This window comes from Falco naumanni, chromosome 11 (genome assembly GCF_017639655.2).
Source record: "Falco naumanni isolate bFalNau1 chromosome 11, bFalNau1.pat, whole genome shotgun sequence".
Classification (NCBI taxonomy): domain Eukaryota; kingdom Metazoa; phylum Chordata; class Aves; order Falconiformes; family Falconidae; genus Falco; species Falco naumanni.
In genome coordinates, this window is record NC_054064.1 from 23,728,165 (window position 1) to 23,741,582 (window position 13,418).

The 13,418-nt window shown below is 47.6% G+C and overlaps 1 protein-coding gene and 1 long non-coding RNA gene across 5 annotated transcripts in view; both read right to left on the reverse strand.

The window, feature by feature from the left end:
• The window catches only part of ERI3 (ERI1 exoribonuclease family member 3), a 135,534-nt gene extending 123,495 nt beyond the window's left edge, over positions 1-12,039 (reverse strand). The window contains exons 1-2 of one of the 4 annotated variants that reach the window (XM_040609853.1): positions 11,962-12,039; positions 2,226-2,500 (exon numbers count right to left, since the gene is read on the reverse strand). In XM_040609853.1, the coding sequence (XP_040465787.1) occupies positions 2,226-2,477 (252 nt within the window). In that variant the 5' untranslated portion in view covers positions 2,478-2,500; positions 11,962-12,039. The other 3 variants (XM_040609855.1, XM_040609852.1, XM_040609854.1) reach the window with 3 other exon arrangements.
• Positions 7,114-8,999, reverse strand: LOC121095305. Its single transcript, XR_005830060.1, has 2 exons — positions 8,730-8,999; positions 7,114-7,885 (listed from the first exon to the last, which is right to left on the reverse strand). It is a non-coding gene; the product is annotated as an uncharacterized LOC121095305 (long non-coding RNA).
• Positions 12,040-13,418: the final 1,379 nt, after the last annotated feature.

The window sequence follows — 13,418 nt, forward strand, 5'->3', positions numbered from 1 at the left end:
AAACAGTGGGAGGAGGAGGAGGAGATGTGGCAGTCACACACCTTAGTGCAGATTAAAAGATGACTATTTCAGTAGTTTCTGGTAAGAAGTCAGAATATTTTGAGGAGCAGTTAGTGAGAAATGTGAAGTGTGCTGGATGATGGCAAGTGCACTGTAGAAAACTTAGTTTGAGCTGGCTAAATTTACAGCTGTGCCTACCCACTTAAAGTAACCTGGATCAGTTTTGCTCTGTGTATGCAGCCTCTTCGTCAAATCTCAATGCATCTGAATTTCACTGTACCTAGACTTCTGTTTTTCAGGTATTAAAACAAAAGCAGAAAAAAGGTCAGGATCACAGTGAAGATCAACACTTCACCATTCCTAGCTCTCCGGTCTGTCCTCAGACCAAACCTCCAAAACCTGTCTGTCACTGCTCCGGTAAAAGATCCTGTCACTAAAACTGTGCACAAAACATGACTGAAATACATGGCACAATTTGCTCACTGTGACATACAACACAGCAATGAAGAGGACAAAAGCCACACTGGTCAGCAAAAAGGTAGGATGTAGGTAGGGGCATCAACTAAAATTTCATCTGATAAAGTTGCCTGATCCTGGCAGGCACCTTCAGCCTTTCCAACGATACTGATTTCCATGTAGCAAGAGCCGTTTTGTCAAACTAATTTGTTGGTGAGGGTGTGAGGGACTGACAGCCCTTTCCACACACGATATGATGCAGACAGGCACTGAACACAGCAGACTGGAAAAATAACACTGAAGAACATCTCCACCTTAAAGGTGCTATCTCACCAACAAAATATATAGCAGATCTGCATTGGCCCAGACCATTACTTTCCCTGGCAAGGACTTGGGGACAAAGCTCCTTAAAACAGTAGTAATCATATTCCACTCATGCTCCTTTTTACTGCCAGCTGTAAACTAGCTCCACATGCATCATGGTTTTGCATCAAAATGTGCACAGACCAAACCCATATCCAAAGGGACAAGGTAGATCCAATTTACAGCTTTGACAGGTCTGTGCACCCAAGGCGGAGCATGCAGGAAATAGCCTGACATCTCACTTGGAGAGCGGTTAAGACCCTGCCAGCAGAACTGGATGCAGAGCTACAACAGCTTCCCACAAAGACCCAGCAAAAGAGCAGGGAATTTGCCGTCCATTTCACAAGAAACACAAGAGGCACGCGGCATTCACCAAGGCACCACTGAGAGGAGTCAAGTTTTATCCCAGCTCATGGCATCCCTTTGACAGGGCAAGCTCAAGGGAAACCACAGCTGCACTAGGAAATGAACACACTGTATCGAGTCACTTTGATAATGAGATACCACACAGAGAACCGTTTAGTCTGTAGTATATTTGAAACAAAGCAAACAGAAGTTATTCTGACCCAACGCATGTATTACCAGCAATACCCTTAAGAGGCCAATTGCTTGGCAGAGGAGGGTGTGAAGTCCAAGTTCAATTTAGAGACTTAAAAATTGTGTTTGTTACCAACCCAATATTACTTCAGACTATTTTCTTGTTTGCACACTTTTCTAATTTAAATGAAAAAGCTAGGCCCATCCTACTGACAACTGAAAATATATTTACTGATATGCTCTACGCTGCTAAAGAACTGTCTGCAGAAAAACCTCTGTACTTCATCTGGATCTCTGTATGCCTCAAGTGGTAGGGTAGGGCACTGGAGAATCTCTCTGAAGCTGAACTCTTCCTGTCTCATTACACTCCAGTTAACACCCAGGCAAGAGAACTTCAGCAAGATCAGATAGCCCCAAACTATTGTTCTCTACTTAGAAACCCCATTATGTTGCACACATTTACATCATTCAAACTATTCCTAAAGCTGTTGGCTACCAACAGCTTTTTTCCTTGCAGAATCAATTAAGGCTGCCATGAGTACTCTAATACAGGTTCCCAGCCAAAAACTTTTAGACGCTTCCCAGTTCAGACAGATGACAAGCATACATGACTTAAAGATGTTTTCAGTAACACATGAATGGTCACTGCCTTGATGGAAATCAGGCTCCTTCATTTCATTCCCACCAAATGGTCCTGGTATTGCTCTTGAGACAGCAGGTGACCGGCAAGGGCCCTGGAGGACGAGCAACAGAACACAGGTGGGACAAACCAGAGAAGACAAATAAGCCAGCACTGTGCTTTCTCCTTCCACCTCTCAGAACAGCATCAGCAACTTGCAAGGGCATAATTAACAGGACTGGCTATTTACCTGAGGATGAATCTGTGGTTTATCACATGTAGCCTCAAAATCCAGCACTAAGAAGTAGTGATATCTCTGTGGAGGGAAGGATGACATTGCTGCCATGGAAGCTCCAAAGCCGTGGGACGCCAGTTTCCTGCTTATGATGGAGCTGCACCCTTTGAGAACACCAGCCGGGAGGAGGGAGGACACAGCTTGTCTTGCCCTTGGAACTAAGTTTTGGGGAAACTTTGCTGCTCCAGTATGGAGAAGTGCTATCATTGAACATCCAGAGGCATCTGAAACTGAAGAGAGACTCAAGTTACTCATGCACGCATACAGCTCATCTCTGCTAGTATCTCTTCACTGTCCTCCTCTGACAGGGATTTCCTTTGTGCTTCCCGGTGGAGGTTCCAGCATCGCAAACCTGAAATAACACAGTAACCTGCTCTAAGCGCAAGAGATGACATTTGGACTGAGCTCAAGGTGTCCAGAATCACAGGCAACTGGAAATTAACCTCTGAAAATGGCTCTAAATTAAGAACTACAAGACACAAAACAGTCATGGCTCCAGGCACCAGATCACACCCTCCTGCTGAACCTTATCACAGTAGAACACAACACAAACCACTTAAAACATAGAATATCTGATCTAAACCCCATTAAAATTTCTGAGGAGGCCTTTTGTCTTTTCATACACAATGCAACTTCTGATACACAGTAGGAATTAAATACAGCAACACACATATTAACATTACAACCCACCCAGCCAGCTTGGCCCTGAAACACCTGTTAGTTGCACTGCAACCTCCCACTTCCATTACAAATCCACACATCTGATGGCTGGAAGGCTCCTCCCAGGGAAGTTCTCATCTCCAGTACAAAGTTTCTTAGAGATGTGATTCTAGTGTTACACTCAATTTCTCACTTCAGGTATTTCTCAGAGGATGATACCAGTTCAACAAATCCACACCCAGGGACTGCAGGAACTATAGGAACTATAAAATGCAAGCAGGACTCCACAGGTTACAGTCTCCCTCCCAAAGAAATACCTCACCCAAGCATCACATTCTGATGCTTCCGTTTAACAAATGCTATTTAATAAATTACATTATCCATGTCAGACCACCTGGATTTCCCCCCCCTACCCTTTTCTTTGAAAGCACTGCAGGAAAAGCTTGACAGTATTGTCACTACCCAAGGCAGGTCAGTCTCAGGGTGTTAACAGATTTTTTGGGACGAGAGTTTGAGCCCAACTCATGGAGGCGTTGCACAGCGACCGACAGTAAAACAGGTGAATTGCAACAACCCAGTCCTCTTGAATAAGAACATGGGTACCACTTCTAACTGTATATATATACACAGACACACCTCTTGCCACATAGATATTCAAATCCATCCCCACGGTTCGTCCCACTGCTTGTGGCTCTGGGCAAAAGCTCCATCGGAACACGTGCCACCTGCCTGCCCGGCTTCTGAGCCCAGGCTCCCCATGCCTGTGCTCATTTTTCACTCTACCATGGAAGGGCTGGAAGCACCCGCCGTGAGACACGGAGCCGAAACGGGCAAGGCGAAAGGGAGGACTCATCACCCACGAACAAAGTCACTGTTTGCACAAAAGACAGCGTTTGCTCTTTCCCATCCGTTAGTCCGTCAGGTAAATAATGCACGTGCCAAAACACACACTTAATGAGGTAAATAATATGCCTTGAATAACGGCTAAATCTGTATTTACCTGCGAGACCGGAGAAACTCGGAAGGACCAGATTAGGAGATAATTGCGGCTGAGCAGGTTGTGTGCTTCGAGTAAACACGCATCTGGTAACCTTCCCTTTCCAAGGTTTTGAGTGAAAGGCAAAAATCAAAGGAGCTGAGATGTTTAACACTGAGCCAGTGCCCAAGCTGCCAATTTCACAGTGTAAATGCATCCCCACCTTGTGGCTCTCATGTTTGGGGGGCTGCTTGCTTTATTAAAGCAGTGTGCCAGGCAGCAGGTAGCCAGAAAACTGAAAACTCAAGTTTGAAAACCATAATGAAGAGCCCAACACTGCATTTATCCTAAAGGGGCTCAGTTCTACCTATTGCTTTTCCATCTACAGCTTTTACTTTCATTAATAAATGCATTTCAGCCAAATAGAAGTTAGTTGTATTCTAACCTGCCCCAGAATAGAGATATTTAAGGTACACATGCTTTAAATCTTCAAGCTACTGGCTATGAATCTAAAGACCCATCACAGCAAATAAATATAGTATCTCAGAATAAAGCAGCTTGTAAGTTAGTTGTGGTAAAACCTGGTCTTTAGCCTACTGCATAAAGTAAAATATACAGTTGGAGTGGGGGAGGCAGGCAGGCTCCAAGCCCTATATCAAACACAGGCAATAAAACATACATTATCCACCCACAGACAGAAAGATCAGTACTTCTCTAACGTATCTTAACCAGCAACACTAGGGCATCAGACATGAACCCCATGAATCTTCAGGCTGGCCCACACCAGGCACAGCAGCACAGAGGTTTCCGAGCCACCGAGACCACACGGCAAAGGCAAACTGGCCATCTCGGCACGATTCAGGCACATCACCAGGCAAACACGGCAGCGCCACTCCAGACCCCAGCAGGTCTGTGTCACACAGGTACCATGGGACATCAGTAGAGGGAAATAACAGCCAACATCTAGTGCTTGTTTACACTAACAACTTCTGCAGGTGTCCCATGTCTAACAACAGGATCGGGTTCCCCATCGTACAGGCAGCCTCTCTCCCCACTCTCCCTTATAGCAGAGGGAGCAACGCTCCAAACAAAGGTGCACAAGTGGGGTGTTGCATGCCGATTCCCCTACACAGACTGAATACAAATAAGGGCAACTCCACTGCAAACTCTGCACCTTCAGCCAAATGACGTTTTAACTGCATGTTTACCCAGCCACTGCTCTAGGTGCCCTGGGAAGACCCCACATCATCTTCTTTGGCAAGGTCAGAGTGCCTCAGAGCACAAGATAGCTGGTGAGCAAACACACTTTATTGGAAGTCATGTAAAGCATTTATAACTGTTATGACAATGCAAAGCACTAGTAATTATCCCATATTTTTTTCCAACGGACAACAATGCAAGCAACTCAGCTTCAAAAATTAGAAACCCAGCTCTATCCATATAAATCCACATGTTCAGTGATTCCATTTCCAAATCTACATAAACCACCACATATATATTTCTTACGCATACAGGATCAGATTATAATCTCAGACATTGCAGGCTGTCACATCTGGCATTCAACCCTACCAGGTTAATATTTCATATCACACAGCTCCAATTCCTTACACAGATACATATGAAAGATAATGGGACCATGAACTGAGGCTGGACCTCAGGAATTATTTTGACAGATTGTACACAGACCTAGGAAAATGTAACAGCACTTTACATTTGAAACACCCAGTAACAGGGGTGCTGGAAGATAAAGTTCGCATTATGTGCTGTGTAACAGCATGTGCCACAGATGACACCACCAGCTATAATCAACTATCTTTTAAAAATAATTAAAAAAAAATAATCTCTGGATGTCAGCCACAGGTAAAAGGACAAGCTCAGGCTGACCACAGCTCTTGCTTGTTAGCGGTCCAAGCACACAATACTAAACCACGACAAGTTTGATCACTAGCAAGGAAGGAAAGCCAAGTGCCAGCTGTAGCCACTGGCTCGCCAGGGGCCCAAATGAGCACAAAGCAAACAATCCGCACCAGTGGCTCTCAGGCTCCAGGTTTCCCACCAGGGAAGCTGCATAGGGGTAACCACAAGCAGCAAGGAAAGAGATGAGGAACTCCTGCCACGTGAACACCACTGGCAAGAAAAGCCAGCAGGGCATTGCAAGCACTCTCCCCCACCTGTAGGACAGCCCCAAAGCCACACACGGACGTGCACCACGCGAGTTGCAGAGGATTCAAATTCATCAATGGCGAGACAAATTAGCTTATGAACTTGAGCTTAATGGGCTCTTTGCACATAACATTCACATTTGCTTTTTATAACCACATCTAATTAAAATCACCCAGCAGCAAGAGAAGGCATAACTTTAACAGCTTGCCTTTAACCCAAAAATATTCCCCTTCTTTGTCCAGTTTGATAAGGTGATGTAGGGAGGGAGCAAGACAACAAACTCCCTAAGTTCAGGTTAGAGGGGTAACCCAAAAAATTATGTTTTACGAGAGCCTCTCATTTACACATTAAATTACTTTGTTATGGCAACATGGCCCTCCACCATATTAAAAAAATAAGCAAAACCAACCCCACACTAATCTAAAGGACAAGGCAAACTAAAATTAAAAAAAAAAAAAAAAAAAAAAAAAGCAACCAAGCTTTGGGAGACCCTGTGCAAAGCCTGGGTAGCGGCAGCTGTGAACTCCTGGCCTCCAACAGAAAACTCAACGCTAGAGCAACAAGAACCCACCCAAAATGTAAGCCAGGTTTGTCTTATTTTATTAAATTACAGTGTCTTATTTTATTAAATTATATGAAGACTAAAAAAGATAGGGTAATAAAGATGCTTTTTGTAGAACAAAACTGCATACATTTAGCACCACCTGGAACACAGTATAACAAAAAAATGCAGGACTTCCATTTTGGTAGCTGTTCAAACGCATACTCGGAGGTCAAACGTGAGCCCGTATTTCAGCTGTGTGAAGATATAACTGAAGAACAATAGAGATAACTCCTTTTTTTAATCAACCTTAACCTAAATCCAAGTATTTCATTACATGAACTACAGTCCAAAAAAGACAGCACCTGGCTAGCCTGTGAGACAGGAAACAAGACTATGAACAAAGCCAGCTTATCCACTGTCACCATCCAAACTTGCAAATAAAACCAAACACCAAAAAAACCCCAACACCATAAAGTAAAACAAACAACAAAACACAAAGCTTGTAGAACCATTTTAATAATGTAACAATTTTAGACAGGTAAATTTGCTTCTTTAATTTGTTAACCTCACAATATTGTCCCTCGAGCATGAATCATGGTTGCACTCCCTTCACTTTTGGCTGGGTTTGTCTCCAGCACTGCTAGACAACCAGCCTCACATTCTGGAAAATTCATAACGTAACTTTCTCAAAGCATTACCACAGGTTGTCTACATGCTGTCCCATCATTACTCAGCTCAGATACAACTCAGTATCAATAATTTTGGTTTTACAGCACTCCACAATCACACCCAGCCTCTTCCCGCTACAGATGAAGAGGACCCTGTTCTTGAGAACTTACAGTCTAAAATTAGATGCAATACAACAAGGAAGGGTAACAGCAGAGAAGAACGAGGATTACAGGAGCAAAGTCAGGCAACTGCTCATCCAGGGGATACATGCATCTGTAGTTCAATTAAAAAATCCACTCTACATAGGCACCAGCTCGCCCCTCTATGGCCATATGGAAGAGATAAGCGAACACAGAAAGGGTTGACTAAAGGATGGAGGGCACTCTCAGGTTAAGGAAGGTCTTTCCCATTTCTTGAACTCATTCTTCCCGCTGCGTTCCTTGGCAGATATGTCAAAGGCACCACCAGATATGTCAGCTATGTCAGAGCACCAGAATCTCTTCCATTGTGACATCACAGACGTGATGGCTTGTGAGATCACAATGAGCGAGGCCGAAGGCGCTGATTACTTAGCACTTGCTGGGGCTATCACACCCTATGAGGCTGGGAAACAAACACATCTCAGTTCACTTGACAACACAGTGAAACCCATGCGAGACTCCACACCAGCAGGACATGAACTTATCCAAGCAGACCACCCAGAAGCCATCCCAAAGATGCACAGTACAATTCCACTCCAATTTTATTAGGCCACCTCTGCTAGGCAACCCACTTTCGTCAGCTCCTTGACTAGTCTCCTAAGACCAGTATTTTTAAACCTTCTCCAAGAGTAACTGCAGATAGGTAAATGGGTCTAAGCTGGAGCCTGAAGAAGTTCCACACAGTAAAGAACTGGTCATTTAGAGGAAACGTAGAGGAAGGAAACAACAAAAATTAAAACAAAGAAGCAACAACAAAGATACATACAGTGCAAGACTGGAAAGCCGCAGTGGAAGAGTGGAGTTGGCACTAAGGAAAAGAACAGTTGGAGAGGACTGGAGCAAGAATCCTCTAGTCCAGTCTCCTGTCTCTGCATGAGAGCCATAACAAAAGGCACCAGGGTGAAACTACACAAAATGAGGCTAACAAGCCAATAGTTCTGGGAAGCCAAAAGGAGGCAGGTCTGTCCCTTCCTCAGTCTTACTCTCCTGCTGATTACCTTACACCAGTTCCTGAGCTTGTCTGGCCCCTCCATGAGCCGATTCAACCACAGGAACCTATAAAAGGACTAATGCAGCCAGAATAAAACACAATTAAAACAAGATAGTTTCCTGCTGGTTTAGTGAGACGAATCAGCTCAGGGCCAGGCTGGATGAGTGCCAAAGCTCAAAGGAGAGGATGGGCCCACACTGGCAGGAGCAGGAGGGAGATGAGCCATTGGGAGCTGTTGGTCAGCTCAGCCACTCACCAAACCACAAACTTAGGCCAGGATACAGACACCTGGGATGGCGCAGCACTTTGCAGGAAATGGAGAAGGTATCTTGGCTCTAGCAGCATAAGCACATAAAACGAAGTCAGAAAGCCCATTGGACCATCCTGTCTGAACCTCATGTAATGTTGGCCATAAAGTTTCCACTTCATTACTTCTGAATTGAGCCCAAAGGCTTGAACATCTTTCAGAAAAGTTTCTGGCCTTGAATTGCAGCATCAAGTATGGAGGCTCCCCACTACCTTCAGACAGCTCGTTCCAATCGTCAATCCATTTGCTGTCAAAAAATAACACATCTTAGTTTTCATTCAAACTTTCCCAGCCCTGGTCTTTGGAGCAAGTTCTGAAATTTTAGGCATTTCAATGCTCTCAATCCACAGCAGAGCTCCCAGTGCCAGGAGTAAGAGATTTGTAGCTATTACACTTCTAGTCAGTAAAAGCTACTATTGCATATTGGCCTAATTTAGTGGAAAGGAGACATAGCAGGCCACCCTTTGCTTAATGGAATCTAGCACGCATAATTACTTGATTTTCATACACATGAATGCCACAGTTGTTCAAACTGCCATACACCTTCGTTATCTGAAAAATGAACTTGAAGGTTAACACCTGAGAGTGTCAAATGAATCTCAGTCTGGATTCAGGGAGACAACAATTGCATTGCTCAATATACCGGTCACTTTTATCTTCATCTACTCCAGAAGTGTTAAAAGAGAGTGTGTACTCTGCCAAAGCTCTGTCTCGGTAGACAAGCAAATGCTCCAAGCAGGGCAGCAACTACGACAGGGCATGGTTTCCACACAACCCAGTCTCAGTGAGTCCCAAAAACCAGCCAGGAAAGATGTAACAGCCAGCACTTCTGCTCTAGGTTATGCTTTGACAGCCACAATTTGTCCTCTTCTCCCCTCATTCCTCTGCTTGCCATTGCACCATGCTGGTATGTTAGCTCAGCACTATTAAAGTGAAACACCAGGAGTCTCAAGATGACCATTTCCAGCAATAACACATGCTTCAGATCCAAGGGCAGATTTGTGACAAATGTGTAGCTGCCTAATAGCCTTCAGTGTTCTCCTGTACGTAAAGCCACAGTGGCTGGTCCTACACCATTTACGTGAACTTCACCAGACCTGTGCTCTACAGTCTCACAGCCCTTTAGTGTAGGTGGCTACTGGACTGATACAGGGGCAAAGTCAAGTGCAAAAACTTCACACATTTCAGCCTCTTCCAGAAATCCATTTCCAAAATTCAAGCAGTGGGAGTGTCAGTAAAAAAAAAATCTAAATAAATAAAAATCAAGGCCTAGTGAAGTTAACAGGGCCAAAACAAGATAAGCACCAACGCAAACAGCTGTGATCAGGCCTCCTAAAGGAATCAAAATGAAGTTAAGTATCTCTCAACTGCAAAGCAGAAACTTTAGGTCATATCAGCATACATGCAATCCAAGGACTTCTTTATTTAGCATCAAGCACCCAAGTGTTTTCTTTTTAATGTTTTAACAGATTTCTTCTTTTGGATTTTGGTAACACTCAAATCCGTCTAGCTATACATACTAACTTAAAAAAAACCCAAACAAACCAACAAAACACCCAATACACCATTCCTGTAGAGCAACCCTAAGTTTGAGATGAGCAAGAACCATAAAAGGGCCACTCTTTGAAACAAGACAAGCATTTAGTTCACACTATAAATGAACATGAAAATTCAGTTTCAAAAGCCAACATTCAGTACTTGAAAAAGGGAAACAAAAATATCTGAAATCAAATTTCCCAAGCCTACACACTGAAGAGTGGCCAACTGGACTTCTGACACATTACTTATTTTCAGAATAATTCGTTCTTGGAAATACAAGGTCAAACACCAACTTTAACACCAAGGGATATGAGATGCTACAATGCTGCAAAGGGCAAATAAAGGATAAAAGAAATTCAAGTTGCCATTAAAAAAATAAAAAATACTCAGACAACTGTCAAACAGCATCTGATAGGACAAGCGCCTTTGAGATGTACCTGCCTGGAGCCCTGCATACCTCATCCTTCCTGAGGCATAGTGCAAGCATTAACCTATTAGAAAATTTGCAGATCCCTTGCATTGCAGTTGAAAGAATATTAAGAGTTCAAACTAAGCAGCAGCTGTCAATCCACCCATTTCTGAAGCCAAAAGCTCAATAAGGAAAAGAGGCAAGTAAAGAAGTAGGAAAACAAATGTCAGACTTATTAGCAAACAGGCCAGCAACGACCACGTAAATCCACTACACACAGGACTTGTAAAAGACAGAACATAAGGAATAAATGACAACACTGTTCCATACATCTCAGTTTAGAAGAAACACCTGTAACAGTACAGCAGCCAGAAAAGAACAGGAGAAGAATTTCCTACTGCCACTCAGAAAACAAGTAAACAGATCCTGCAGTTCTAAGCCTTCTCAAGTTTACTTCAGTCTCCAAATCTGAGACAGGTGACCAATTCAATCCCACAGGATAAAAAAATAATAATAATAAAAATAATAATCAAACCTCCTACTCCCCCATCACCACCATCCAGGAACCTCCACATCCCAAAAGGCACATGAAAAATCCTCGTTGCTGCTGCCTCTCTCTCACCTCGCACATGCCCCTTACTCCCTGGGCACACGGGTGTTTTCCCCTTTCTCAAGCCCTAACAGCAAATGATCCCACTCCGGCTGGGACCGGCAGGACTGCTGCCACCCTCGAGACTTCCACCCACGGCAGAGCCCGGGCAGCGGAGGGCCCGGCAGCACGAAGCCGGGCCCGGCGTCGAGCGGACGAGGCTCTGCCACGCCTGCCCGCCGCCGCCCCCCCTCACCCTCCCCTCGGGCCGGGGCCGCCCCCGACGGCCTCCCCGCACCCCCACCGCCGCCCCGCGCCGGCCCGCAGCCCGGCTCGCCACCCCAAACCCCCGGCCGCCGGTCGCCACCCCGGCGCAGGCCCCGCCACCGCGGGGGGCCAGGCCGAGCCCCCCCTCCCTCGCCCCCCGGGCCTGGCCTCCACCCCCCGCCCCGGGCCACGGCGGCCCCACGCCTCCGCCAGGCCTGCCGGGCCCCCGAGCCGCCCGGGCCTCGCCACGGCCGTGCCGCCGCCCGCTGCCCGGCGGCAGCCGTGCCCCCCCCCCGCGGCGGGGACCGCCCCGGCCTGGCCCTCCCCCCCCGCCCCGCACACACTCCGCACCACGAGTCCCCAACACCGCCACTCACCTCCGCGCACTCTGACCCCCGACCCCGCTCTGAGCGGCAGCGCCGCCGGCCAACCGCAGCGCCGCCTGCCGCGGCCGGGGGCGGGGCTTCCTCCCCGCCGCGCCCCCTCGCGCAGGCGCCCGCCGCCCGCCGCCGCGCGGGGCATGCTGGGGCCTGTAGTTCGGCGCCTCCGCACCGCCCCCTCGCCCTGCCCCGCCGCGTGGCCGCGCCTCGACGCCGCTGCCGCGCCGGCACCGCCGGGTGCCCAGAGCCGGCCCCGCCGGGTGCCAGAACGGGTCCCCGGCGGCCGCCCCGCGGCGTGCCCGGCAGCCACCCTGCCCCTGCCTGCCGGCTCTCTTCCTCCTGTGCCCCGTGGCCACCCCCTGCCCATCCCGTGTACCCAGGGGCCATCCCGTTGTGTGTCGTGTCCGTCGTCCCCCCCCCCCCCCACCCCCGGTCCCCTGAGGCCGCCTGCCTCAGCGCTCCCCCAGCCCCCCTGCAGCCCGGGCCTGCAGCACACCCGCTGCAGCTGGACGTGTAGTATCGCACCTGGGCAGCGCTCACTGTTGGCCGCAGTGGAGGGAGACCGTGTCCTCGGTGCCGGGGCAGCGTGGCCTGCAGTTGCAGGTCTCACTGGGGAGCCCTCTGGGGTGTCGCCCCTTGCCCCCACTGCTGCTGGGCTCACTTCACAGAATCGCAGAATGGTCTGGGTTGGACAACACCTCAAAGACCACCTACTTCCACACCCCTGCCCTGGGCAGGGACACCTCCCACCAGACCAGGCTGCTCCAAGCCCCATCCAGCCTGGCCTTGAGCACTGCCAGGGATGGGGCAGCCACAGCTTCTCTGGGAAACCGGTGCCAGTGCCTCACCACCCTCATAACGAAGAATTTATTCTTAATATCTAACATAAACCTACCCTATTCTCAGTTTAAAGCCATTCCCCTGTGTCCCATCGCTACATGTCCTTGTAAAAAGTCCTTCTCAAGCTTTCCTGTAGGCCCCCATCAGGTACTGGAAGGTCGCTGTAAGGTCGCCGCGGAGCCAGCTCTTCTCCAGGCCAAACAACCCCACCTCCCTTATCCTGTCTTCATGGGAGAGGTGCTCCAGCCCTCTGATCATCTTCATGGCCCTCCTCTGGACTCACTCCAACAGCTCCCTGTCCTTCTTATGTTGGGCGCTCCTGAACCAAACACAATACTCCAGGTAAGGTCTCACAAGAGCAGAGCAGAGGAGGAAAATCACCTCCTTGGACCTGCTGGTCATGCTTCTTTTGATTGCAGCCCAGGACACTTCATTCTAGATAAGGTAGATGCTGCTGGCACTGGTAAGTCTTTGTTGGTCTTAACAGTGCCCAGGCAGGGCTGCACCAGTAACTGGCACTGATGCTGGCCAGTGTTTCCTCCCTCCATTCGATTTGGATTAAGTCAAAGTCAGGTCCTTCAGCAAGCCTAGGGCTTGCCTTTCCCTTCCCTCGC